The sequence below is a fragment of the Kryptolebias marmoratus genome, linkage group LG20 (assembly GCF_001649575.2).
Source record: "Kryptolebias marmoratus isolate JLee-2015 linkage group LG20, ASM164957v2, whole genome shotgun sequence".
NCBI lineage: Eukaryota > Metazoa > Chordata > Actinopteri > Cyprinodontiformes > Rivulidae > Kryptolebias > Kryptolebias marmoratus.
The window spans coordinates 5,125,257-5,152,766 of NC_051449.1; the positions used below are offsets into that span (position 1 = coordinate 5,125,257).

The following is a 27,510-nucleotide window of genomic DNA, read 5'->3' on the forward strand; positions in this document are numbered from 1 at the left end:
AGGCAAAGGTTGTAGCGGGAGAGAGGAGGGCTGTGTTAGTGGCGTGGATGATAAGGAAAGCATTCCAAATCATTTTTTTCCCCTGCAGAAGCTTGTAAACATCTATTTTGATGTTACGGAGTGAGGAGGCGGATTCTGGCACTGACAAGGGGCCATAGCAAACATTAGTTTAACACGACATGACTGATAGACAGTTCAGTAATCCTCTTAAAGAAACAGTGTCCCCTCTGGTAAAAATTGTTCCCGGCTACGCGTGTCGTCCCCAGAGATTAGAAGCAAATTCCAACTTGGAAATGTTACACTGATTAGCAATTACACAAGTGAAAAAAAAAGTATTGGTTCCTTCACTGAGGAAATTGTCCTTCCATATCCATCTAAATGTAATTTGACTTCAGCATGACTGCAGGACGCTCAACTGAAATGGACATTTGTCGTCTGTTGCCTTTTTTTTTTTTTGGAGGCAGCCCTATCATGAGATCTTCCAGTCCCTTCCTGCATTACAGCAAAACATCTGCTTCTGGAAATGCAAACGTCTGGAGCTTTATCGCCTCCTAAACCCAATCAGCATGCGAGATTGCATTATCAAATCAAGCTTCAAGCCGCTCTGTCCTGTTCTGCAGTTCTGTGGATCAGTCTCTCCCCTTCTTAAACTCTTACTTCATACAGGCCTTAAATCTGATTTCATAAAGTGTTCAGTTTCAAAATGAGCCACCCACCGCTCTGGGAAAACTGAGGCCTACTATTACTTTATGAAAACCGCACATAAAGAAGTGTTATTGCGGTGTCATTGATCGAGAAAAGTTCCTGAATCAGCCGTTTTAAACCTTTTGGCCTCATTAACATAAGATTAGAAAATGTTCAACTTAAAGAGAAAGTTCAACTCATTAACTTTAGAAATATCGGGCTGGAATTTTCTATGGTAGTAGCTGATGGTCATCCCTAGCACATATTCAAAGTTCTTACTGATTATGCAAGATTTTTGTTTAAATCTTTGTCATGCAAGGCAGTGAGTGAGATGCATTCCTTCAATGAATGCTAACTTAGATTTTTTATTTTTTTTATTAGGAGTGTTGGCATTCTTTGATCTTTGGAAGTTTGATGATCCCTAACTCCACTCATCCATATAAAAGCTACTTTAAAGTAAATTTTCAAAGATTTGTCACTTGAGATGAGGGCGGAAAACACCATCAAAAGCATACCATTATCATCTTCACTTGTTTTTTTTTTTTTTTGGACCTCTCCTGTTTGCTGCCCTTTTCCACTTCCTTTCTTTTTGCATTTTATATTTCCAGACAGCGTGAGCACACATGAAGACGAATCACTGGCCTTTACGTCCTGACAGATTTCAGGGAAGTGAGAAGGTGGGAAAAGAGTTGTGTACCTGTAGACCTCTAAAGTTCAGCTCAGGCGAGGCTTTGCTGTGATCAAAGGATGCCTCAATTAGTTCTGAGGTGTGGTGGTGCCATGCAGTGAACTCCACTGATGTTTTTTTAAAAAAAAAAAAAAGATATATCTTGAGATTCATTAAACATTCACAATCTGCTAAACTAAACATCTGTATCAAAACACATTTTCTCAGTTCTTCCATCATTAAAACCTCAGCACGTCCACATTTGAAATATATCAGCTGACAATAAGATTTTGAAAAGCATCACTGAGTGTTATCGAAGCTCCATCCTCAGAATGAAGGTCTCAAACTAAATTCTCTTTTTATGAAGACAAATCTATTTTATCTTTTAATGTGCTGTGCATGCCTCACAATGGTAAACAGTCAGAGTCCAGTGTGCTAATGAGTGGAAGCTCCAATTCGTGGCACTCCGTTAATTATAATTAGGGGTTTGTAATTACTCGGCTGAAAGAATGGCAGCCTGCGTAAGGCCATCTGAATTGTACCTGTGAGAAAATTAAAAACCAATCACTCTGACGTCCTTGCTCGGTCTTCCCTGTCTGGCTTCTGGGCATTAATCTGGACAGCTGCACATACGGTAAACATGAGCTGACAAGCCTGACTAAAGATCTCCAGGCTGGAATCTTTAAAGCACTCAGATGAGTTGATAGTGGAAAATTGAGTTTTACAGCAAGCCCCAGTGTTTGTCAAACCATTTTAAACAATGCAAAAGAATTCACCCACTCACTCATTGTCTTGAAATTAAAAGATGTAAATAAAGTGTTTTATGTGTAATGTCTAAGACAAGAACTTGGAAAGAGCAAACTTCCACCAAGTCCGTAGTGTCTGAATCACCACCAAAATTTAATAGTTTTTTTGAGACCTCAACATTTCCTGCAAATTTCATCAAAATCTGTTCATTAGTTTTTAAGTAATCTTGCTAACAAAGAAACAAACAAACCAACCAACAATACCCACACATAACTTCCTTGGTGGAGGTTACTAGAGGTTGACGAATACACTGTAGGTGTTTTAATGACTGCTAGTATATAAAGTTGATTTTTTGTCACTTAATGCTGAAGGCAAAAGCGAGAATGTTTTTTTTTTGCCAGTGTCTGTGTGCTAATTGGTCTGTTAGCAAAATAACTCAAGAACCAGTGAACAGATTGTCATGCTCAGCTTTCTTTAGAGCAGTGGTGTCCAATCCTGGTCCTCGAGAGCCACCATCCTGCAGGTTTTCCTTGTTTCTCTGCTCCAACACACCTGATTTGAATCAATGGGTGATTAACAGGCTTCTGTAGAACATGAAGAGGTGATTTAACCACTGAATCAGGTGTGTTGGAGCAGGGAAACAAGTAAAACATGCAGGATGGTGGCCCTCCAGGACCAGGATTGGACACCCCTGAGCGAGAAGATGTGCAAAGACCCGACATGAAACAAAGACACCAAGACAAAATCTTTGATTGGAAATATAAGACCTTTCAATACTCGATGAGAAGTCACAAAGTCAGCTCTCAGTCATGTGGTTGCGTGACTAAAATTGTGGCATTTTTGTTTGCATAGCAGCTTCATCCACCCCTTCGTGACAGCAAGGCCCTGGCCTTGGTTTTCACCAAGTGTCGTGTGATTGGTCAGAAGTTGTTGTGGGCGTGTTTAAGCTTTAATGGCGTCATTTTGCTTCTGCTGCTCCGCTGAGACGCAGCTGGAGGCTGTTAGAAAATCCAGCCGTCTTTACAACTATTCTAGCAAAACTTATAAACCTATGGACTTTAAAAAGACCGCAGAGACACAGACGGCTCGTCGTGGCTGCGGTGGCCAGGAGGAAGTGCGCCTCGGCTGGGCGGCGTCGGGACACGTTTTCTTTGTTCGCTCATTATTGTGCGCCATTATATTTCTAAATGCCAAACGGCGTGTACTGCCTCAGTCTGTGTAATAAACACATCCGGTCGCGGTAAGGGAAGCAAAAATCTGTACAAGGACAGGAGAGTTGGGAAGCCGGCAGGAAGAAACCTGTTGTAATGCTGCAGGAGGAGGGAGGAGCTTCCTGGGAGTTCTCATCCGAGTGTCTTGTGGACTATGAAAGGTGTGAGTGAAAACAAATGGCTTGCAACCACGTGACTTTTTATAGAGTATACTGGAGTCTTTAGCCACATGTAACAACACTGTTCAGCCCACAGATGTGCTTGCCTGGTTTATGAAAAAAGAAAAAAAATGGCCAAAATCACTAATTAATCTTCTAACCGATCAATCGATCTACTTCTAACAACAACCTCTTTTCAGAAATAAATTACATAACATTAACAGCTTCTTTAGACAGTTAAAGCAGCAGTTTGCAGTAATTCTGATGTTGGTCACTTTTGTGTTTCTTTCAATTATGCATTTTAAAGTGACTGAGATACTCATGGTCCAAACAACGTTTGCAATTCTTGTGAGACTGGACAAAGTCCTAATACAGTCAGCGTTTTCACAAATCATATCATTATGCAATAAAAGTTCAAGTGCGCAGAGGAATTTTAAAGCAATGTGGTGTTGACGATCTAATTTCTTTACACGTTCCATTTTCTTGAAGAATCAGTGTCATAACTGAAAAAGTTAAACTCAAGAAAAATTGTGATTTTCTTATTTTTAATTTTACCTGAGTGCACAGGTTCAGCTGTCATTAAGGTAAGTCAGACAGCACCTCGTCTTATTTGCAGGCAGTGAGAGCAGTTTAAAATATGGTATCCAATAAAGTCAATTAATCAGTAAGGAGAAACCTTAGCTTTTAATCAGAGTTTTGTTTTTAACTTTGTTCTGCAGCAACTATTGGAAGGAACGACAAAGCAGTGCTGTTTTTTTATTTATTTATTAAATAATACAATCTGTTGGATTCCTCTGAACAGCTGATCAAATGTCAAATTAATCCAGAGCTGCTGGGTGGGAGAGTCTGTCCTTTAATGTAACTGCAGCTCAGACAGGTGCTGTGTTGAAAGAGACACAGAGATGTTTGAGGTCCGATCTAATCAGATTCCCTTTGCGAAATGTCACGCACCTGATCTTTCAGACTGGTCACCAATATGTTTTGCTGCTGTCTGATAAATCAAAAGATGCGAACACGAAGAGCCTTTTGAGTTTTCATTAGCGTTTTAATGAAAATCGTATTCCATTAAAGGCTTACAGAGAGTCTAAAAATCATAGGTGAATCTCACCTCCACCTCCTAATGATTTCATCTTTGAAATTTAAAAACTGCTCTGACTGTCTAATGTTTGTTATATTCAACAGGTCATCACAGTCAGACACCTGGTCAGTCCAAACCATTTCATTTATGACTCATAAGTTAAAAACTAACGTGAGTGAGTGTTTTGCTCATTTTACCTTGTTTTTTTGCTCAACAACGCAGTTTTTAGCTTCTTCTGCAAAGTTCAGGAAAGCTCAGAACTCAGCATTCATGCTGCATTTTCTTTAGTTACCATACCAGAAGTTGTTTGTACCAGTAGAGTAGGCCTGTTTTTTATTTTTGAAGTAAGGTAAGCTAATAAAAACAACAAAAAAAAATATGAGTATGGAGAAACTAGAGGGGAAAAAACCCCATCCAAAGCCTGATAAACTCCTGCCAGATGGGCACAGTGGCATTTATGAGCCAAAATGATGACTTTTGTGCAATAACTTGGCATTTAAACAGAACAGCTGTACTGCTTCCCTAATAATGACTAATACATGCTGCACCGAGCAGGCAAAATTCCTTCAATCCCCCGGAAGCCTGTGGTGGCTCAGGGTGGGCAGTCTGGTACATAAAAGACATGTAAAGGAAAGAGATCCTGAAGCTAGCCCTGGCTGCACTGGGCTTTGTTCTCATCTTCAAAGGCGAGGCGTCTTTTTTCACAGGATCAAAATCCACAAACAAATAAAGCTCAGATGTGTACAGTAAGGCGCCGAATTCCCTGGCAACTTTCTTTCACGGTGGGGTATTGATAAAAGAGAGCTCTTTGATATTTTTTTTCCTTGTCGATGGTGGTTGTGTGTGTTTTATTGTGCTCCTTTGTTGTGTTTTTTCATATATATATAATTTTTTTTCCCCTTCCCCTGTGCTGGATTGTGCGTGTCGTCATTATGAAAGTCATACCTGACGGGTGCACCTCGGCTCTGGGCGGGTTTAAGGAGAACAGTGACCGTGGTGTCCGTCTGGTTCAGAGAGGTTTCCTGGTCGTAGGCCGGCATGGAGGGAGCTACAGGAAAAAAAAAACAAGCAGAAACAGATTAAAAGGCATATTCTGGTCAATGTTGTCATGATGTTCTGTCTAATAGTAACTTATCAGTTGGGACATCAGTCATGGAGCACAAAGTATGGAGAAAAAGGCAGAAGTCTTTGTCCAGTCTAATGGCTAGCCAAACAAAGGTCTTTTTTCTTGTTTTTCATTGTTTTTAAAGTATTAACTATTGATAACTATTTGACAGAACATCCCCACAATAACACAGAACCGCAAAGGTAAAATATCAAATAAAAAGAACAAAAAAATAAACAACACTGGTTCTAAATAGGGCCTTATGTGATTTTTTTGTCCTGTTACATTTCTGCAGAAAAGTTCAAATCACCTCGCTTCCTAACTTATTTATACTTTTCTTCCAAGAAGCCAGCCTTTTCTGTAATATTTAAAAAGTGTTTATGATCAATAGTTTTTCATGCTTTCGGAAGAACTTTTAATAGTTTATCTTTGATCTTTTTTTAGTTTTTGGTCACAACTTTTGAAAACTAAACACATTTGTTTTGTTTTTTCTATGACCAATACAACAATCAATCAAAACCGTGCAAAAATTGCTAAACAAACATAATAGATAATAAAAGACTGCATTGTCTTGCTTAAATGTATGAACATTCGGGATCATTTACACTCTAGCTGACCCTTTGACCCTGCTGACCTGAAATCTTGGTGGTGAACTGGGTTATGACAGGGGGGCCGTAGCCTTTGGCGGTGCTAGCGCGCAGGGTGAAGGAGTACGTGGATCCAGGGTAGAGGCCTGTGAACATGTGGGTGGTCTCGTTGCCCAGCTTCACTGCCTTCCCACTCTGGTTGGAGAGGTCCAGCTCGGGGTCAAAGGAGCTCACCGCCTTGTAGGAGATCTAGCATAAACAGAAAATGAATATTCTCTTATTGGCCTTTTTAGAGCTCGGGTTCAACTCTGTTCTGCAGGAGGAAGATTTGTATTCATGAAATAAAACTGTCTCGAGTTTGAAAGATTCAAGCGGCTCAAAATGATAAAGTATTTACTGGATTTATTGTGTTGGGGTTTTGAATCCCTTTCATGGTTTTGTTATCACATATTTCCAGTCTCTCAGCTCTTTGTATAACTCTTTTAGGCTTAAATGCCACGAGGAAGTGATAAAAGTCTTATACTGTGCTTCTTCACTCGAGTGGTCCAAAGTCAACATCTTCATCAAAAAAAAAAAAAAAACTGCAATCACGTAAACACATGAATTTGAACTGTAGGATGAATATCATCATGGTGGGTCATTATCGCCCACCACCAAAAGATGTAGGCAGATGTTAATGTTTGTGTGCATGTCTTTCTGTTACCAAAACATCTCATGAACCACTAGATACAGTATATGTTAATAAAACTTTCAGAAACACTCATTGAATGAACATCTACAACTCATTAACTGTTGAAGTTAATCCAATTCAACATGGATGCTACAGCTGGTTGATGTTAGCCAACACAAAAATAGCTATAATTCAGTAAATTTTACAGATATTTAGCTAAAGTTTGTTGTGGTAGCTGAGAGTCATTCACAACACGTACTCTAAGTGTGACATCTCACCACATCACAGCAGATTAGTGACAATAATTTTATGGTTTGACCAAAATGGCTAAAATTTCGTCATTTTTCAACATGACTTAAACTCTGGCCTGAAAGGTGGTGGGTAATACACATTCCTATAATAAATGCAAGGTTTTTTATTCATTATATTGTTCATTTTATTCAACTAAATGGTTTCTGTGTTGGAAAAATATGAAAAAATTAGACTGTTTTGCATAATTAAAGTAGAACCAAGGAAGTTAAACAAAAAATAGCTCTGTGGAATTGTGCTTTTGTACCAAAGCTAGCACTTTGCAATCTTTAAAAGGTTCAGCTATATGTTTGAGCGTCTAACTCAATGTCAAACTGGTTTTGTGCTTATTTCTGAAATTCGTGTGGTATAAAAACCTATGAAGCTTGGCTGTCTAATTCTAGAGGTTAGACTTTGCTGTAAAAGCAGCAGCACGTTTTAAAAGAAAAGTTGATTCCCGCTGGTGAGTTTCAAGGAGAGAGCAAATACTCTAATGTATTTCTCCTCCATTAATAAACAGAGGGAGCTCTGGAGGGACACATTAAGGTGAGTGTTTTTGTTAATATCCATTCTGAATAATTTTAAAGTCCTACTTTAAGAAAATGCCTCTGTTCGTGAGGGAAAACCTCCATTATAATTCCAATTAAGGGACACAAAGGGAATCTGGAGTGCCGCATAATTTGTGTCCATCAAGTTTTGAAATGCTTCAAGGCTTTCTCATTTAGTCTTTGTCTGTGAAGTGAGTTTGCAATGCCAAAATCCAATATCATAACATTGCAGGCTAAAGGAGTTTGAAATGACTTGTCGACACCGGGCACGGGAAGGTTTTCACAACCATAATGGAACTGACAAGAAAACTGATTTATTTGAGCAAATTAAACTGGGGCTGATTTGACCTGATATTACTCTTTAAATTTTGATTTTACATTTCCCATAAAAGATACAAGTCAAATTCCAACACCTTGTTAGAGTACATACAAAGTTTGTAAAAACAAACAAACAAATGATAACCATGCAAAAGTGAATTCTCAAAAACAATAAGAAAACAAGCAGCGAAATGTTGAAACCTTTAACGGTGAAGTACCAAGTTGATCTGGAGAATAACTAAAACTGAAGAGCAGAATAACAAAGTGAGTATTAATGATCTTTTATAAACTTTATAAGCCATAAACAGGATAAAACAGGTACGGAAAATGAACAAATAAATGAGTATTAATGATTGCAAACTGATGTGTTTTGTAAATTAGACAAGTAGTCTGATAACTACATAGATTGTTAGATGATCTGTTTAAAAATAAAAGAAAGTAAAAAAAAAAAGTACAATTTACAAATATAAAAATAGCTAACTCCAATTTAAATTTGCATTCCTTGAAGGAATACATCTTGGCTGTCACATTGTATATAAAGGTTTTAAACACGGATCTTGTTTAGAGCTCTGTTAGGGCTCAGAGTATGTTACAGGATCACTCTCAGCTACTACCACAACAAATTGTGGCCAATTATCTGTAAAATGGCAGAGTAATAGCCATTTTTGGTTTTGCTAAGGTTGATAATTTGCCACTCTGAATCAAGTTGACTCCAAAAGTTAAATAGTTGTAGAAGTACATCAAGTGATGACAGAATTTCATTAAAATTCATTCACTGGTTCATAAAATATTTTCTTTACAGACAAACAAACACAAACAGGCTGTTACATTATTGCCCACCTTTCATACCAACTGTGAGTTTTAATGTAAAAGGTGTTTTCGCTTAAACTTTTATTTTTTTACTAACATTTTATTTGACATGTGTCCTGCTGAAATTGCCAGCAGAACTTGGAAGAAATGAAAGCATCTGCTGTATGATATTTTATAGATCTTGACTCGTTTTGTGAAAAGTTGACAGGAAAACTGCCTTCAACAAGCTGGACTAAAGAAATAATTTTAGTCTAGAAGAGTTTAACACTTGTAAGATACGTTTCACTCTTAGATCTTTGATCATGTAAAATCAAAATAAAATCTTAAAGCTAGAAAGAAAGACATTTTGGGGGAATAGCAGCAGAATATTTTAGGGTTAATTTTCCAAATTTGATAAATGATAAGACATCTGGAGCAAGCTGCTGACCCTTTCCCCATCTGTTACTTTATTTCAAATCTATTTTAATGTCTAACTTGACAATAAAATTTTCCTAAAATGAAAAAACAAATTCTATTAAGTGTATTCAAATGAAAAAATGCCAGGATGTCAGTGACTTATTGCTTTCTTTACACATTACAATGCTGTTAGGGCTTTTAAAGATAGAGGCAGAGAGAAGTAATTACTGCAGCATATGCATATTATAGCCCGGAGAGGGTCTTTTATAAAGTGAAACACATTTGCTTCAAGAAACAAAAATTATGAGCAAACCTGACAAATAGCGAAGCGTGACGAGCTCTGAATGCTTTTACCTGTATGCTGAATTTTTTACAAAGACAAACAACGGAAACATGTTTCTCTAAAAGCAATTATGCGTGCAGCAAACATCCCATTTTTCAGCACTTTGTTTTCCTGCTTTGTGCTGACACACTTCCTGCTATGTGACCATGTGGAAGACGTAACACTGAACTACACACCTGAATAAACAGCTTTGAGAGAATATTTTAGATTTCTAGTTAATAGGGCAACGTAAGGAGCAACCCGGTTTGTATTTCTTTCTCTGTTTAATCTGCCCTCCTTGTAAAAAAAAAAAAAAAAAAATCGGTGCTGTCAGCAAGAGCAAACAGTGACAAGAGGAATGATCGACTGAGGAGAATCAATCTGAGGGAAAAGCTGGTGGATTATTTCCACCTTAAGCTGGTTAAGATCAGTGTGTACATACGATATACTCCAAGTCTATGAAGGGACTGTATTATTCAAGAGCAGAGCAGATCCTGGACAAGGTTGGAGGAGGATGTTTGCAGCCTTATTCCAGCAGCCGTTTGGTCGTGAATTTGAATCTGTTCAAGGCGTATTTTGGAAATGTCTATTTTCTGAGGTCAGGAACGTGGTTAAGGACACAAAACAACAACATGCAGGTATTTGTTTCCCAGCTAAACGTAGTCCTCAACAAAAACCAATAAAAAAAGAATGCTATGGCACAAGAAAACCTTAGACAACTGATAAGTAAAAGAAGGAGAAATTATTAGTGGTTTAAATGGTAAATAGTAGCAACAGCAAGGTCTAGCAGACCTTATAAAGCAAATTTGTCAATGTTGTTAAGGTTTAAATATTAGCATTTCAATGAACCCTCAATAAAATTTTGAAAACTGGATTTGATTTAAGATGGCAGTTGGAAGTTAGTCTACTACAATCGCATTAACAAGGTAATAATAGTTTTTAAAAACAGAAAACCCCTTTAAAACACAGACCTGGCTGAGTTTCTTCCTTTCTTTAGAGACTTTGATTATTTTAAGCACATTTGAAGGTGCTAAAAGGTCAACAGTGATGAGTCTGCAGGGATGTCAGTGGGCTTTGTGACATGTTAACTGCAGTGATGAATAACCAACATACAAAAATAATACAGAACTGAACACTTTACATACTGACAACAGCTGTAATAACTGCTGTCAAGAGGTTGTTGACAACTTCGTCTACTGTGCTAATTTATTTGAGAATGCCAGCAGAACATGTTGTGAGGACACACTGTTTGCCAAGTTATTGTGTCCCTACTATTGTTCAGAAAAATCTAAATTGACCAGGGATGAGGGGAAGCAGGATGGAATGAAAAGACGGGAAGAAAAAAGAATAGCAAAACCAAAATAAGGAAAACAAGTTTATTTATTGTTTTTTTCTGTAAAAAATGTTGTAAAGTATGCTAACAAAAGAATAATTACCAGCGTGAGAAGAGTTATTGTCCATTTCAAATTTTCATAATTTTTCCTTTTTTCTTTGTCTACATTTGGGCTACTGCAACATTTAAATATAAACACTTATTGCAAATTTCCAGCAAACAATTGAACACTAGGTGGGCTTTATTACTGATGCTCCAAACGCCAAGAAAAACCCTAAACTATGCATCTTGTAGGATGATTTTACACTTTACCCTTGAGTGTCAGACAGGCCTACTCTCTTCCTGTTTTTAAAAACACACTTTTATTTTTGGCTTTTAACACGCCGTGATTCTTGTCTTGTATGGCACCTTAAAACACACCTGTATGTGTATGTCTTTGTATGTTTTTGTTCTTACTGTTTTAATCTATTGTACAGCACTTTGGTTACCCCTGTGGTTTTTTTAAAATGTGCTATAGAAATGAAATTGATTGATTTACTTTTCACGAGTGCTGTTGTACCTCATATTGGGTGATGATCCCGTAAGTCTGGGCTGGTTCTCTCCACTTCAGGATGATCTTCTCCTCATAGGGACTGCCTTGAATGGACTCCAGAGGAACGGCTCCTGGGACTGTAGGGAACAAAGAGACTCATTTATTTCCTAAAACCGGTGGGTGAAAGAACATTCTGCATTAGTCAGCTTTAAATTGTGCAGATAAATGTCTCTAACTGCCTTTTGAAGGCCTACAATACACAACAACGAAGGTAAAATACATTTTATTAACATTTTGTAAGGTTATGGGAAACCTTTGCAACCTAAAGAAAACACTTTGATACGCATTTTACAACAAAACTGAACATCTTCATACACGTAAAACCACATTGGAAACAAAGGTTTACTTGTAATCCCATTTTTACAGCAGTGTTTACATGTACCAAGATACGCAATCTGGCCCGTTAACCTCTCATGTGAATTGCTTTCATTCTGAAACTGGGGCAGAATGATGTGAATGTTTTTTTTTTTTACCCTTTCTTCTCCAAGATTTATCTTGAACAACCACTACACCCTGTCTGTAAACCTTCCCCCCTGGGAAACTAAACACACAGATTCCCAGATTCACGCGCAGACATCCAAAGCAGTCAGATAGCAAGAAACAGTTGCCATTTTTAAGTTTCCAACCAGAGATATCTGAGCCAGACGTGACTCTCTTTTCATCAGCTGAGCTTGTTTGTTATCTGGCGGCCAGAGAGACTTCTATGCCGTTCATTTCCTGCATCTGCTGAGGCAACACAGAAGAGCTTTCATCTTTGAAGGAGGTGCAACAGCTATACAACACATGTCTGACTCCAACTCTACTGGAAAAAAAAAAAAAAATCCAAAACTTTTTTGATGGCTTTTTATCAGGTGAGAATTATTGACTCTCCACAGTAATCAAAACATGCAGCCAAGCATGTTTTATTAAGGCTGTGAAGACAAAACAAACACTTTGGAATCTATAGTAGATATAAGTAAACATTTTCTGTTTTAATTTTTAAAATTCAGTATTATAAGATGATATAAGAATGTGGATAAGCAAAACTGCAAATAATTCCATAAGCAATTTTTGAAGTTTAATTGCTATACTTGTCATGTGAGGAGTCATGTTTTTGTGAGCATATAATAAACCACAATAATGATTTTTTTTCTATAATTAAATAAGTCAAAATTCAAAGTTCAAAAAGAAAGGTTTAACAGGAACACCCCCAAAGTCAGAAATATGGCTGCCTCATGCATAAGAAAGCACCAAAAGCTGTAATAATAAGTTGTTTATTTGTGCTTTTGGTAGTTTGTATCCGACTGAATCTATTGCATATGTTAAATTTAACAACCTTTATGAATGAACATATTGCTTCAGTGCCTGAATACATATATATATCTAAACCACTAAACCAGTAAGTGGTTACACTTCTATATACACATACACATGTTCAAGTCCTTCATGTGATGTTAAAATGTTTATAAACTCATTTAAATCAATAAAAGATCATATTTCTCTGAGTGCAATAATGTCAATGAAGGCTATGAAAGAAGTGCATTATAAATGGACTACATATGCCCATTTAAGATAGTTACATTATATTTATGTAACATTAGCTCTTTGGGTAATGCTCTAACATGCTGTAGATGTTTCACTTCATTGGGTTTGACTTACCGTCCTCATCAGTCTGAACCTCCAGCTCCGTACTCTCTTTGACCCCCTCTTGGTTGCGCAGCACCAACTTGACACTGAGGTTCGTGAAGGGTGTCAAGTTGAGAATGGTGTGCTGAGGATCACGGCTCTGGGCGTCATAACACACCTCCTCCCGGGTCTCGTCCTTACCAGCCACCCTGGAGCGGTACTGGACGGTCAGGTTGTAGCTGTGGCAGCGAGTCACGTTGTAGCCCAGCGGCTCCCAGCGTATAGTCACCTGCTTGGACTGGATATCGACGACTTCCAGCCGCCTTGGGCCATGCATGGGCTCTGTAAAAACGAAAGAGGAATGAGCATGAGAAAATGTCAGGAAGTGGGAAATAGTTTCAGTAAAATTAAGGACAATATAGTCAAGAGAAGTCAAAAAATAGTTGTACTGGAATTCTAAAACAAGCAGGGCTTTTATTTTATTTTTGAAACAGTGACTCTTCTGTTTGTAGCTCAAATAAATATTAAAAAAAAACAAACCTTTCAAAGCCACAGCCTGACACTGAGCATTGCCAAATCCTATTGCTGTTGCTAACTTGGTCTTAAGGCAGCTTTACACACCAAAAAAACACCACAGGTCTGTTGGTGGAAACCCCCAGCAGGAGGTGCATCATCCCTTCAGAGTGTACCATTCCCCTGCTTCTTCTGCCTTTTCCATTCTCTTTTCCATCTGGCCCAGTGGCGGTCAGCTATTAGCACCACACTGATATGGAGTCAGCCAGCCTGTCAATCCAGGCAGGAGACAACCCCCACTGCCATCCTATCACCTCTAATCACATATACTCTGTGTCTCCTCGCTTTTTTCTTTTGGACTTTTTTCCATTTTCTCTTCCTTCCTTCTCCTGTCTCTCCATCTATTTTCTTTCCATTCCCATTCTGCCCGCCTCTCTTTCAGTTTCAGTTACCCCCCCACTTTTTATTTCTTGCTCTCCTTCTTTCTTCTCATCTCTACATTCTGCCCCCCCCACCTCCATCTCTTCTGCTTGTCCTTCCTACGGGAGGAAAGCAACCCAAGCGCAAGGTAATGGGATCAATTTCCATTCCAGGTTAAATTTGCAGTCCATTTCTCTGGAACTTAACACTTTACCACCTATTAGGAAGAGCCAGAGCTCAATTTCCCTGTTCCCCAGGAGACACAGTCCAGCAATTCGGAGGTAGCCACAGCAGCCATGTTTAACATTCTGGAGGTGCATTTGTGGGGGGTAGACTGAACTGGAGTTGTAGCATGCTGTTCATTTCTACAGATTGTGTGAAAGGCATGAAAAAACAAGCAATAATCTGCAAACAACACTGTGGGCAGCTTCCTAATTTGATTCAGCAAAAGGCTTCAGTTTCTGAAAGCACCTATAGTGGATACCCAGTAGGAGAAGTGGGGAAGAGGGGTGGGGGGGATACGTCAAACGAAGCCTTTCAACTGCAAGTGCAAGTAAGACAGAAACAAAAAGAGCTCCACGCTGAATTAACGATTGAACACTTGTAGATTTCACAAGGAGAAGATGTGATATCTCTTGTGGTGCCTTCATAGAGCCGATGAAATAACATTAGAAGAGGAAGGGCTGGTAAAGAAAGGTTGGGAAAGGAATCTCAATGCGCAGTATTATAGGGCATGAAGAATACAACAAAAGGATCCAAATTATAATGTCTGGAAAATAGAAAACATATTTCCAATTATAGAAATCTACCAAATTTGCAGGAACTAACTATAAGTAAACAAATGTCTGCAATTCTTGACTATAGACGTACAGTAAGTCTTTCTTCATAAATCTTTTATAAATTGTCAAAAAAGTGCTTTCTTTAATAGATAAATTACTCAAAATTTGAAATATATGAAACATTATTGCCAGGCATTTGTTTACCTTCAAAGAGATCAGCTGTAGAGTAATAACTGTAGAGTAATATGTAAAAGAAAACCAGAGTCACACTAATTGTAAACTATATCAATAAATGCACTCATTCACAAACTTGTTTGCTTTTCAAAACAAATGCATCCATACAACGACGTGAAAAGATTTTACCAAAGAACTGGGAAGAGCCAGCGATAAAAAAAAAAGGCCTTCTTCCAATCGGTTGCAATGTTGGGAAAAGCCATCCAGAAAATAGAAGTTTAAACCCCTTTATTTGTGGAACTATCTGTTGGCCGCACTCAGTAGGCAATGGTTACACTAAAAGCACAGAGAATTGCAGGGTGGCCAAGCACAGAAATCAAATTAAACCAGATGCTCTCAAAGTGACAAACGCACCAAAGTGTGAATCTCAAGCAGACGTGCATGAACGGCTGAGAGGAAGGCCCATTTCTGAAGTGTTCAGGGAAAATGTCACACTTCCGTTATTGTGGAACATTATAGATACCTTCAACTGCACCCCAATTCTGGTCAATGGAAATGTGCCAAAATGGAAAGCGCTTGTGCCAAATATAATCATGGAGAGAAATAGTCCATGTCAAACAAAGGCAAAGAAGACTGACATAAGGAAAATAAATTACTAATTTGTACTTTAATTTGAATTTTTATTGGCGGAGGAATCATTTTTGTCTGAGCCTGAATGCAGTTGTACAGTTGTAGGGTCGGTACTTAGAGTAATAATGCCCATTCAGTAAGCAGCTCTCATGATTATTCTATACTCTCTGTCTGGGGTTTTGTGGAGAAAAGGCTAATTGTTAGTTGCCCTCGTGGCTCCCTGTAGTGCAAATGCCAGCTGTCTGAGGGAGGAAGTTAGAATGTGAAGATCTGCGGTGGGTTCCCAAGCACAACCTGCAACTCATGACTCAGAATGACATCATCTGTTTGCATGCACAACAAGGTGCCTCAACCGTTTCCCAGCTTGGACACGCTAAATTCTAAACAGGATAAAAAAGAAAAACACCTTCTTCCCTTAATCTGAAATGAATGTGTCACTCTAAATGGCTCGTATTCTTTTTAAATCCCTTTTGTGCAAAAAAAAAAAATGCAGCCATTTTCAAATAGGCCCATAACCCCATGAATGACAACTGATGAGATGAGCCTATTACCCCAGACTACTGCGACTGCTAGTTTAGTTTTATTAACCGAGCAGTAAGAGGCTTAGTATAAAAAACACACAGAAATCACAACAGCAAATAACAGGGCTATCACAAAAACCCATCCCATTTTTTTTTTTACCAATTCCTCTCGAGCTATCATACACTGAAGGCGACATTGGGGTGCAAGTACTGAAAATATGACTGTAATATCTCTCCAGTAAGGCAGATATTTCTAGTGGAATAGAGTTATAATAATGGCTATGAAAGCATCCCTTGGAGCAGGAAATTACTGAGGTCTATCATGTCGGGGCACACACAGAACGAGCTCCAGTGAGAGCCCAGATTGGTATACCAAGTGGTGGACAAATTATCACCTGGCCCACACTTGCAGACACAATTGAATAATTTGAATTTGGCATTTACATAGAACTATTAGTAATTCCTTTAGTCATTACACTGTGACATTTAAATGTTTTTGAAAATTATCAGAACATCCTCATTATTATTATTATTATTATTGCTAATTTGAATGAGGCCCTGCTTACAGTGGCAGAAGTTATGACATGATTTTATAAAACTTAAAACAAAAAACAACAAATAACTGCATGTTGCAACTACCTGCACTAGACTGGGGGCTTCAAATGGGGCACTTAGCCCCTGGGTAGAGCAAGACATTAGTCCTGGATGAAAGGAAACAAATTGGGCATGTCTGGAGCACAGCCACTTTACTGCCAGACAAAAGTGTGTGTGTATGAGGAGGGGCGATGTGTGTTTTCTAGTGTGTTTACAATCTTATAGAAGTAAAAGAGTGTCTATATGTGTGCACAGCAGTGCACGCCTGTTTCTCAGCATCTTTCCGGCTATACATACAGAGGAACGAATTACTTATCTGATGTTCCTGAGGCTTCGCAGTGTGCAAGTCATTCGGAAAGCCAGGATTTTTATCAGATCTGCATCGATTGAAAGCAGAAAAGCCTGGTGCTGGTGTAGACTTCCATCTCTCAGCTCAGGAAACGGACCCAAGAGGAAGAAATTTCTGCTTCCCCAATGATTAGAAACCCCCAGCAAGTCAATGTGGCTACTGAGCCTGGTTGCCATCTCATCAGGATGAAACAGTGCCGGGGTTGAAGAGGAGGAGGAGGAGGATGGGGGAGTGTTTGTTATTTGAAGGAAAAAAAAAAAAGATGCATCGACTTTAACGGGATGGCACTTAGATGGTCGGATTCCTCCCTTGAGAATGTCAGCTTTCGAAGATGACACCAAAACAACATGATGGCGATGAAGATTATATCTTGCTTGGAGAAATGTTTTCATGTTAAGTGTTCCAACCCAAGCAGTGAGGCCTGGCATTGCCTTCACTTATCTCTGTCTTTGCTTTGTGTTATACACACTGTTCTGTTTGAGCTGGGCAGGCTGGGAGACAAGCACATTTGTTTGCCTCTTTCTATTACATCTCAGTGATAGTGCTGCAACCACTGAGGTAATGACATGGGTTTCACACTTAGGAAATCATTTTCATATCCCAGAAAAGCGAGCGATAATGATAGCTTTTGATAACTGACAATCAAAGCTCCATCACCCTCCTAGAGTGCTCGTCAATGCAATCCTCTGGAGGAGGAGAAAAAGGGGGTTGGGGTNGAGGGCATGAGGGTTATAAAAAGGCAGAGATGGAGAGTCAAGTTTCCATTTACTAACCCATATTTTGAAGAGCCACACAAAAAGGGGGATGTATCTGACACTTTTTCATTAACTGATTTGAACTGATAGAAGGTGGCAGCATGGCTTATGTTGCTTGTAGTTGTAATTCAGTAAAATGAGCCATTGTTCTACCAGGAAACAAAGAAAACTGTGGCCAGCCACGAGAAGAAAATTGAGAGGTCTTCTAAGAGGATTTACCTTAAGCTCCAGGGATATTATATCATGTCTGGGAAGATGCTTGGCTTTTACGCAAGTTTAATATATATCCTGGCTGAAACCACAAACAGCTAGTGATTCACCGTATTTTAATCTTTGAAACTTAAGACACTTATCTACTCACCACTTTAGAAAGCTGATACAAGATACATACTTGCCAATTCCTTTTATGAAAACTGATACGATAGTATACCCATATTCGTCATGTAATACTAGTCATAGCCAGCACACAACAATAACTGGTATGCTTAAGGAAGAACTACAATAAAACCAAAAGTATTACAAGGACCAGGTAGCCCTACCTGTATTTCCTACTCTTAAATCACAAAAACATTGGGATACTCCAAAATGTTGCTGTCAGCACACAAAACAAAAGGGGATGTACTAAGTCGGAAGGGGTGAAATCAGACAGGATTAAAAATAAATGCTTGTATGAAAAAGATGGAAATGCCATGATATTTTTTTCCATCAGAAGCAACAAGTCAAATGAGCCCTTGGGGTCGAAGCATGTGAAAGTCATATTGGATGACACTTGAAAGTCAGTTTACGTGGTAATCTTATGTTCAAATATCACATCGACACGAGGTATAATGCCAGAGAAATTCCCATGCTCACAACACTCAAACACACTCTGCCCATACATCTCGAAGGCATGGATACAAGGATTTATTGAATGGTGGTTGTTGCTCCTCACTCTATCAAGTCCTTCTTTATAGGCCTTGTGATGAATGAGACTGCCATGATGGGTGAGGATAAGGGGCAGAGGGGCCAACAGAGCTCTGGATCAAATTGAAACCTCCGAATGAGCCCGGGTGTTGGACCTGGCTCAGCTGCCACTTTGTCTGATGAACCCCCTCAAGCTGTAGGGGTGGAGATGAATGAGTGAATGTCTTTCTTCTTACAGTACAGAACAGAAAGGGAGAGTAAAAGTGTGAGAGTGAGGATGAGCATTTCTCTACCAGCATCAAATACCAAGATATAAGAATGTTACGTTTATTCATGAATAACTATGATCCTGTAAGCTGTCCTAAAGACCCATATCGCTCAACTGCACCAAAAAAAGAAAGAAATAAGGTTGTGTAAACAGAACTATGTCCTACACAACTACTTACTTCCAAGTCATGTCTTTCTTACTGAAAGTGTTAGCCAATCATAATAGAAAGTTGTTTATGGCCACAATGGTTTAAGAGCCAAAGACTGTTCATATAAAAATAGTACCTTGCAGATCATCATATTCTGAGGAACAATTACTCTTATTACTGCCTGTCATGCTGAAAAAAAAAATCTATAAATCTAAAAAAAAAACACTGCTCCAAGATCAAGCTTTAAGAGAGCAATAAACACTTTCCCCTTTGCTCTGTAACCTTAGGAGTACAGGAAACAAATGACTTTAGATCAGTAGTTTTCAAAGAAAGTTTGAGACAGAAAAACTTACCTCAGATACAATCTAGATAAAAAACAACACAAGCTGCACAATAAAACTTAAAACTTTAACAAACAGCAATAAAAAAGGCTGGCATGCCAGCAAGTAAGCACAAAGAGAAGCTGGACTAAGAGTGGAAACTTAAAAAGACTGGGGTAGATTGGTAAAGTGGTGACACCTGGGCCTAATGACAACTGGTCACAGGTGAGAGTGGGCGGAGCCAGAGCTGAGGAGCAGAAACTGACAGTGGAAAAATACTGAGAGAGATTGGAAAACAGAGAGAAGCTTGAGAAAGAATCTGAACACAAAGAAAACACAGAAACTAAACCTAATAGGAAACGAAAAATAAACCTTAAAACAGAAAAATGAACACAGATCATGATAAAATTCATATAATAGTGCTGTTTCATTTGCCAAATTTCCAAAGCCAATATCAAGATACTATTGGAATTTAAACATGTGGCACTAACGAAAACAGTTTTTTATTTATTTTATTCATTAACTATGTGTGCAAATGCTAAAAATGTACTACAGATACCACTACGACAGTATAATTTAGCTTGTTGAGATGAAATGTACGAATTTGAAGCACTTTAATAAATGTTTGTGCTTCTAGTTTTCCATACGAAGAAAACAATGTTGCTTCATATCGGTTTAAATACCAGCAGCTGCAATTTTGAATGCAGAATCACCAAGAGCAAAACTAGCATGTGCCTTGTAGTGGCAGAAAAGGTGAGGGGAAGTGCAAATCGACTGACCAGTTAAAAATAAACAGACAGGGAATTGATGAACAGACCAGAGGAAGTGAAGGTAAAACTGGTTAAATCAATTTTTCATTTTGTTTCCACCGATATAGTGATTGGGGTCAGAATGACAGCTAGGATGACCCTCCCCATCCTCCTCCTCCTTCACCATCTATCTTAACACAAAGACATGCCCAACACACCCATCTCTACTCTTATATCAGGTTTTATTTTTTGTGTGGTTAGAGCTTTCAAATTGGAAGAAAACAAGCCCTCATTTACAGATGGGGGCACAATCTCCACAAGAACAGTGGGAGGTGACCAAGGTGATTCTTCACCTTCAACGCGTCGCAGATGGCTCGTGTGCCGTTATCATTTGTCGGCAAAAAAAAAAAACCCTGCATGTGTCATGCTCAACTTAGGGTGTTACCCACAGTGTAAATCAAAGTGAAGCTCTTGACTTTGTGAAATGGTCGCTGCATTTTCTGAGCCACCTACTCGCGAGATATATGGGATCAAAGATCTAGCCATCTAGGTAGGGGAAAGCGGGGAATAAATCGCAGCCTTCCTGACAGTCATGTCCTTTAGTTGAAAAGGAGACGTGGAAATGTTCTAGAGTTAGGGTTATTCAACCAGACTGAATGAGTGCTTGTTGGATGCCTAGGCAGGGGAATTGGACATCTATAATTCAGTAAAAGATGGAGAAAATGTGTGACAAAAATTACAGCAGATAGGCAGTGAATAATTAAACATGGAGAATAGAAACATTTAAAGACCTTGAGACAAATTTCAGCTCAATTTTAAAAACAGGAAAAAAAAGAAGGATTTAGCGAAGCCTGACAAAACCACTATTTATCATCCTGTTGAGGTTTAAGAGCAGAGATTACAAACAACCTGAATAATAATTGCTTATGAGGAGCTGGAGATACAGTTCTGGAGTGAAAAGTTTGTGTTGATGTCGCCGGAGTATCACAGGAGCTTATTTGTTCTCAAAGTCTCAGTTTCCCTCCTGTTAAGGGAATATATAGATGGAGCGAAGGAGGTGAGGAAAATAATTATAATGAAACCACTATAAATGCAGAGTCTCTCTCTCTCTTTTGGTCTCTTTTTCTTTTCTTTTTAACAGAGGTTGTTTGAAGACATGTCCTTGAGAAGAACACAATTTGTCTTTTGCAGAGCCAATATCATAGAACACAATTCACCATTCTACTTCAGTCTGGCTGTGATAAAAAGACTTTTATTGTGGTCTTCTATAACCTTCCTGCACACCACAAACTCAATCTACCCTGTTTTCTCTGACTGACAAAAGAACACAGATTCAATGGGCTTCGAACCAAGGCTTTTCATTCACCTTGCAATAGACAATATATAAATCCTATAAGTCACATGACTGGCAGCTATTGTGGGTGACAAACCAGACCCATGTTATCTGAGAAGGTAAGGTGAAGTGGCTTTTCATTTAGAGCTCAGGGCAATAATGGGGTTAATTAGACGAACGCCTAGCAAACAATTTCCTTTCCTGTTAGAGCCACAGAAATAGATATGCTCGAGCACAACCCTTAGCAAACCAGCAACTGTCATAAACGATTAGATCTCTGTCACATCTGCACCATAGCCACGTAGAATTTATAGAAGGCGAGGCAAATGTAAATATAGAATAATACCAGATCGTTATTTTACCCTTCTTAACAGCTTTGTTTAGCTGGTGTTTTGCTTTTTCTTAATGGGATGAGAAGTATGGAAGCCAGTGTCTTTAGTTTATGACATTTTACCAGGTAAAAAGGTTGGAAAGCTACTGGACTGAAAATGAGAACAAAAAAAACAAACAGCCAATGCCCTAAAAAAAAAGACCATAAAAGTAGTATCGAAATTCATTCCAAATCATCACTGAAAAAGGTTCTTGGAATTGATAAAAAAAAATTTAAGGCCTAGCATTTCTTGACAGAAAGCCTATTGATTACTGCCTTTAATGCCAGAGTTTTAGACTAAGATTATTTTATGTTGAAAAATGATAGAGTTGTAGTCGTTTTGGTCAAACCTTAAAAATAATGTTCCTCATGTTACAAGATGTTATGCTCAGAGTATATATTGAGGATAACTTTCAGCTAATGCCACATCAATTATGAGCTCATTATCGGTAAAACTGACTGAGTTATAGGTATTTTTGTGCTGGAAAATATTGACCAACTGTGGTGGCCATCTTGAATTTAAACAACTCCAAATGTTTATTAGTTGTAGATGTATATCTAGTGATTGCTTTCTAAAAATTTCCGTAAAATCTAGTAGTTCATGAGATATTTTGCTAACAGACAGCCGGAGTTAATTCCAAATAGTCCAAAATTTTAAACAAAGATGTCCTGGGTTCAGTCTCAGCTGTTACCACAGTACATTTTTCTTTAACATCTGTAAAATTAATTGAGATATGCTTTTGTGTTTGCAAAGGTCAGTGGACTGTGACAAGCGATGTAGAAGTGGGCTGACTCCAAAGGGTAATCAGTCTGTAGATGCACATCCAATAATTAGTTCCTGCAAGTTTCAATAAAATTAATTGAGTATGAGATTTTTTGGTGACAGACAAACACACAAACACACACAGCAAAATCATTATCATCCGCCGTTGCCTTTCAACATTGTATGCATATGAGTACAGAGCCTCTCATTCTCCAAAAGGCATCAAATCGTAGCTGAATCTTTATATTCAAACACGCATTACGAATGTTTCAAAGACCAATTACATTCCCTAGGCGACTAAAAGGCTCTAATGTCCTAAACGGTTTTGAACTGGAGTCTTGCAGTGTTCAACAAAGGTGGAAATTTACGTGTAAATCTGTCAAAAGCTGCAAGCTATTGCTCCAAAACTGACAGATTCTTGAAAGTGAAAAAGAATGCGAATACTTGCAGATACCTTATATAACCTAGTACCAAGCTCTAACCATCCTTAAGTCAGGTCATTAAATCTTCTTGTCTATCAAATGGGCTCTTGACATATTAAGTATACATCGGGGGAAAAAAAAGGCTCTTTTAGTTCGTAGATTGTACTTTTCTAAGACCTCTTTGGCAGCTGAACAATGCCAGAAAAAAAAGAAACTGTATTAATGTAAATCAGTCTTTCCAGTAGTCATTACTTTGTAGGGTTTAAAGGTGTAAGAGAAAAACTCAGACTTTTTCTTTTTTCAGTGAATAGAATCAGAAGATATTTAACTGCACGGGTCACATGATTCATACCTGACCCGTCAGTTTTTTGTGATTCACAAGATTTCAAAAAGGTCAAGACATTGGTGATTGAAGAAACAGTAAAAATGTTTTTTAGTTTTTTTGTTTGTTTGTTTTTTTATAGCATTTTCACAACTGTTTAAACTAATGAGTTATGCTTAAGGAAAACAGCAATTTTACTACTACTGTCATTTTAATGTGGTCAGAAAGCCTCATCATTGTTATTTGTACCAAAACAGTCTTTCACTAATTAACCAGGAGGCTGCATGCAAATAACCAACCTTGGTGTAGGAAAGATAATTGTGCAGCTCCTCCCTGCTCTCCACCGATATACATAAGTGTTTAAGGGAGGGATGAGCCCTGATTAATGCTGATTCCCTTGTGTTTAATAGCACTCAGTGCAACAGAGTGGCAAAGTGAAAACAAACAGATGAGACTACTCCCACGAGGTAGCAGGGCGCAGATGGAGAGAACTTATAGACGGAGATGTGGAGCTGGCAGAGGCTGCAGTCTGAGCAGGTGTTTGGACCCAGCATGGACATCATGTATTGCCATTTTTAAAACACACAAGAGCCAGCAGGACAGCAGAGGCCAAAAGGGTGAGGATGAGACACACAGGACAGACTGCGACAGACTGTTCATCTAGGACTGCAACTAATCCGAAATGATCTCTTCTGCATCATAACAGGAGCCGTGCAGAAAACAATGTGGCCTGTGCAGACTTTATTCAAGCTCAAAGAAATAGCTCAGATCATTTAAAGTGTAGTTCTGTAAATGGTTAGGAATAATTATTATTACAGAATTTAAATCTGTCTGAACAAGGCCGAGACCAAAGTGGATTGCTGCCACCCTAAAAGAACTCCAGTCTCAAAGATTTTGTAGCAGTTCATGCTATTTTACAAACCTGGTACCACTTTGCATCGACTAGCCTTAAAAGGATTTATAAATACAATATGGTTAGGTTAGAATTTGAGTTTATAAATTATTAATACACATTTATAAAGTTAAAAGACAATTTTCATACACTGAAGCTTGTCATTTGGCTCGCTCAAGCACTAAACTATTAATTTATTATGGTGAATCTGACAATTTTTTGTCATGTTTAGCTTACGTCATGTCCTTTGTGCATCATTATATTTTATACTTTTTATTTTCTATACATTTCTCTTTTTATTTAAGGCATTTAACAGGTAACTAGTTGTTTATAAAGGTGTTTAAAACTTAAACACTTGGTTTATTAGCTACTTATAAGGGTATTCTTATTGCAAAAAAGTACCATGAACCTTTACATTGTTGTCAACTTTGAATTGCACTACATTTACCCAGAATTCTGCATTTTTGCAAGCACATCTGTAACACTGCTGGTGCAGCTTGGGGCTCTTTCTGCAGGAATATAATATTTGTGCCAGAATAATTAAGTAATGCCAAACTTCAAAGAGCTATCTGCAACAGGTAAGATGTTTATCGTTTATAACCTTTTCACAGAACCCCAGAATGAACTATCCCTTTAATCAACTAACAGAGTTAATTTAAACTCTGGAGGGTAACAGTGTTTGTGCACCTATTATGAAGCGTTTCTGGATCCACTACACGTCCAAAATGGGTCCTAACTCAAAGCAGATAAAGATGCGGCCCACTTTTCCCTCACAGATCTCAGCTCAGACTGCAGAGAAGCAGTTGTTTAAGGTTTGCTTATCCACCTTCCCCATGTGGGCTGGAAATGGCCTCTTTGTGTGAGACACTCTCTCCTAATAATATTGCTGAAATTCTGGGCACCACGCTGTGATCCTGGGGCACTACCTGATACAACTGTGTCTTCCTTTAAGCTGCACTTACAGAGCACGGAGGACTCTCAAGTGGTAAACAACTTCATACGAACCGAAAATTTCACATGGAAAAGGGGTGGGAGTATTTTTCCTCCTTTAGCTGAAAAACATGGTCAGCGTAGCAGTGAAGGTTGAAAATGATAAATGATAAGTTGAGAAATTCAACAACAACAAATGAAAGACAAGAGGATATGCAAAATAAAATGCTAGAATCACTCGACAAAACCTTGAAAGTCACAAATAACCCCTGAAGCAATCACAGAGCCTTGGATATAACATTCATTGTTGTTCACTGGCACAGTAATGGAAGTGAAAACCTTTCAAGGGTACCCCTTTTTCCCTCCTGTCTCTGAATAGAATTGGTGGCGTCCTTGCATTATACATTCTCCATTCTGCTGAAGATTGAAATAAAACATTCTTTGTCATCAGAAACATTGCTCATTTTGCAAAGTGACCAAAGCTGGGAATAATTATGTGAAAGGCAGCGCTCTAAAGAAGCCACAGATTTTCATTAGCGCCTCAGACAGCAGCATGGCAGCGGGGGGAGAGAGTCTCCGGGCCTGTCTGTATCAGCAGTGATGTATCACACAGCCCTGTGAGTTTTAACCGTTCAATTAGGAGCGCTGCTGAGAACCAGCCTGTCAGTGGCAAAGACCAGCAGAGACCTGGACCAGATCAAAAGCTGCTTCCTCAAACACACTCCGGGAGGCAGGGCCATCAATCTTCCTGACTGTGACCGGCGGGGTGGCACAGGGGCCAGGACCCCATACCGAAGCCAGGTCTAACTCCGAGGGCAGCGCAGGTAGGTTCATTCATCCCCATCAACCAGACTAAAAATGTATGAGCTCCTGACCTTCACAGTGGGGAGACAGGGTTGCACCCTGGGCAGAGAGGGGAGGAAATTCTTCTTCTCATCAGCATTTCTCCGGACACCAAACAGCATTAGCCGGGAAAACTGCTGATCCTGGATTTGTTTTGTCCCTCAAGTTGGCATCCCAGTACAGCAGGGGAATTTAGCTGGTTAATGTTGTGAGAAGGGCAACTGGTACAGCATCATCAGGCATTCTTAAAGTGTTTATGCACAGTGTGGCTATCCACAGCACAGCACGAACAATAATCTGAATTTAGGTTGCCACAGTACTTCACACATAATATCAATCTGAGTTGCGGACGAATTAGGGAGCTCACAGGGTGTTTAGAACGAAAATTAAATGCAATCAGTGAGTTTTTATAAAGGTCAACCATGTGAATGGGCAGTTTTCAGCTCTAAACTCTACATGAGGGAAACTGTAAATGATTTATGTTAGAAAGAGTTGCTCCAACTGTTCAAGGAAGTTAAGAGCTTTTGTTTTGTCATCGATGCACTAGTGTTTGGTTCTTCATTTCACATAAAGCCTAACACTATGCTCCTCATTGTTTTCTGCAGCTCAATGCTAAAAACAAATCTTTCAAACACTTCTACAGGTGTGAAACATGGGAACACAAAAGGTTTCTGAAAAATAATTGCCAAGTAAACTGTCGATGATATATGTTGGGCATTTGTGTAATTGAGTCATTTACTTCAGATGAAATGAGGCTTCAGAGAAAACACAATGGACCTTCACCAACAATCAAGTCTTGATGGCTACATATTGTATTCTGGGGCTGATTTTAAACAATGGAAAACTTTTTTTCCTGCTTTGTTTGTTAAAGTAAATTAGGAATGCTATAAATCTAAACTCAACAAGCTTAAGGCAATAATGATAAACCAATTAGGGGAAAGTGCTGAATGAATGGAAAGCTTTGACCACTCTTTTGTATAGGATTGTATCTCACTCTATTTAATCAACTTAGGCACTTTGGTCCTCTTAAGCACAACAAGGTTATTGTGTTATTATTGTTACTTATTTTATTGATTTTATTTTATTTTTGTCTTTTACGCGATTTAGATGTGAAGCCCCATTTTATTTTCATCTTAAAACATGCTTTATAAAATAAAATTTACTTCTGTCAGTTTGTTTTTGATACAAGCAGCATCTGCTGACACTATAGAACAGGGGTGTCCAATCCTGGTCCTGGAGGGCCACTATCCTGCAGGTTTTTCTTGTTCCTCTGCTCCAACACACCTGATTCAGTCGTTAAATCACCTCTTCATGTTCTGCAGAAGCCTGTTAATCACCCATTGATTCAAATCAGGTGTGTTGGAGCAGAGAAACAAGTAAAACCTGCAGGATA

The 27,510-nt window shown here is 38.7% G+C and overlaps 1 protein-coding gene and 1 long non-coding RNA gene across 13 annotated transcripts in view; both read right to left on the reverse strand.

The window, feature by feature from the left end:
• Positions 1 to 27,510, reverse strand: part of LOC108232894 (protein tyrosine phosphatase receptor type M) — a 187,375-nt gene that overhangs the window by 73,806 nt on the left and 86,059 nt on the right. For all 12 annotated transcript variants that reach the window (XM_017410986.3, XM_017410992.3, XM_017410990.3 and 9 more), the window contains exons 8-11: positions 13,153 to 13,461; positions 11,482 to 11,591; positions 6,285 to 6,486; positions 5,491 to 5,593 (exon numbers count right to left, since the gene is read on the reverse strand). In XM_017410986.3, coding sequence (XP_017266475.1) covers positions 5,491 to 5,593; positions 6,285 to 6,486; positions 11,482 to 11,591; positions 13,153 to 13,461 — 724 coding nt within the window. The remainder of the gene's footprint in view (positions 1 to 5,490; positions 5,594 to 6,284; positions 6,487 to 11,481; positions 11,592 to 13,152; positions 13,462 to 27,510) is intronic.
• Positions 18,736 to 20,083, reverse strand: LOC112450346. The gene is made up of 2 exons (XR_003038920.2): positions 19,527 to 20,083; positions 18,736 to 18,951 (listed from the first exon to the last, which is right to left on the reverse strand). It is a non-coding gene; the product is annotated as an uncharacterized LOC112450346 (long non-coding RNA).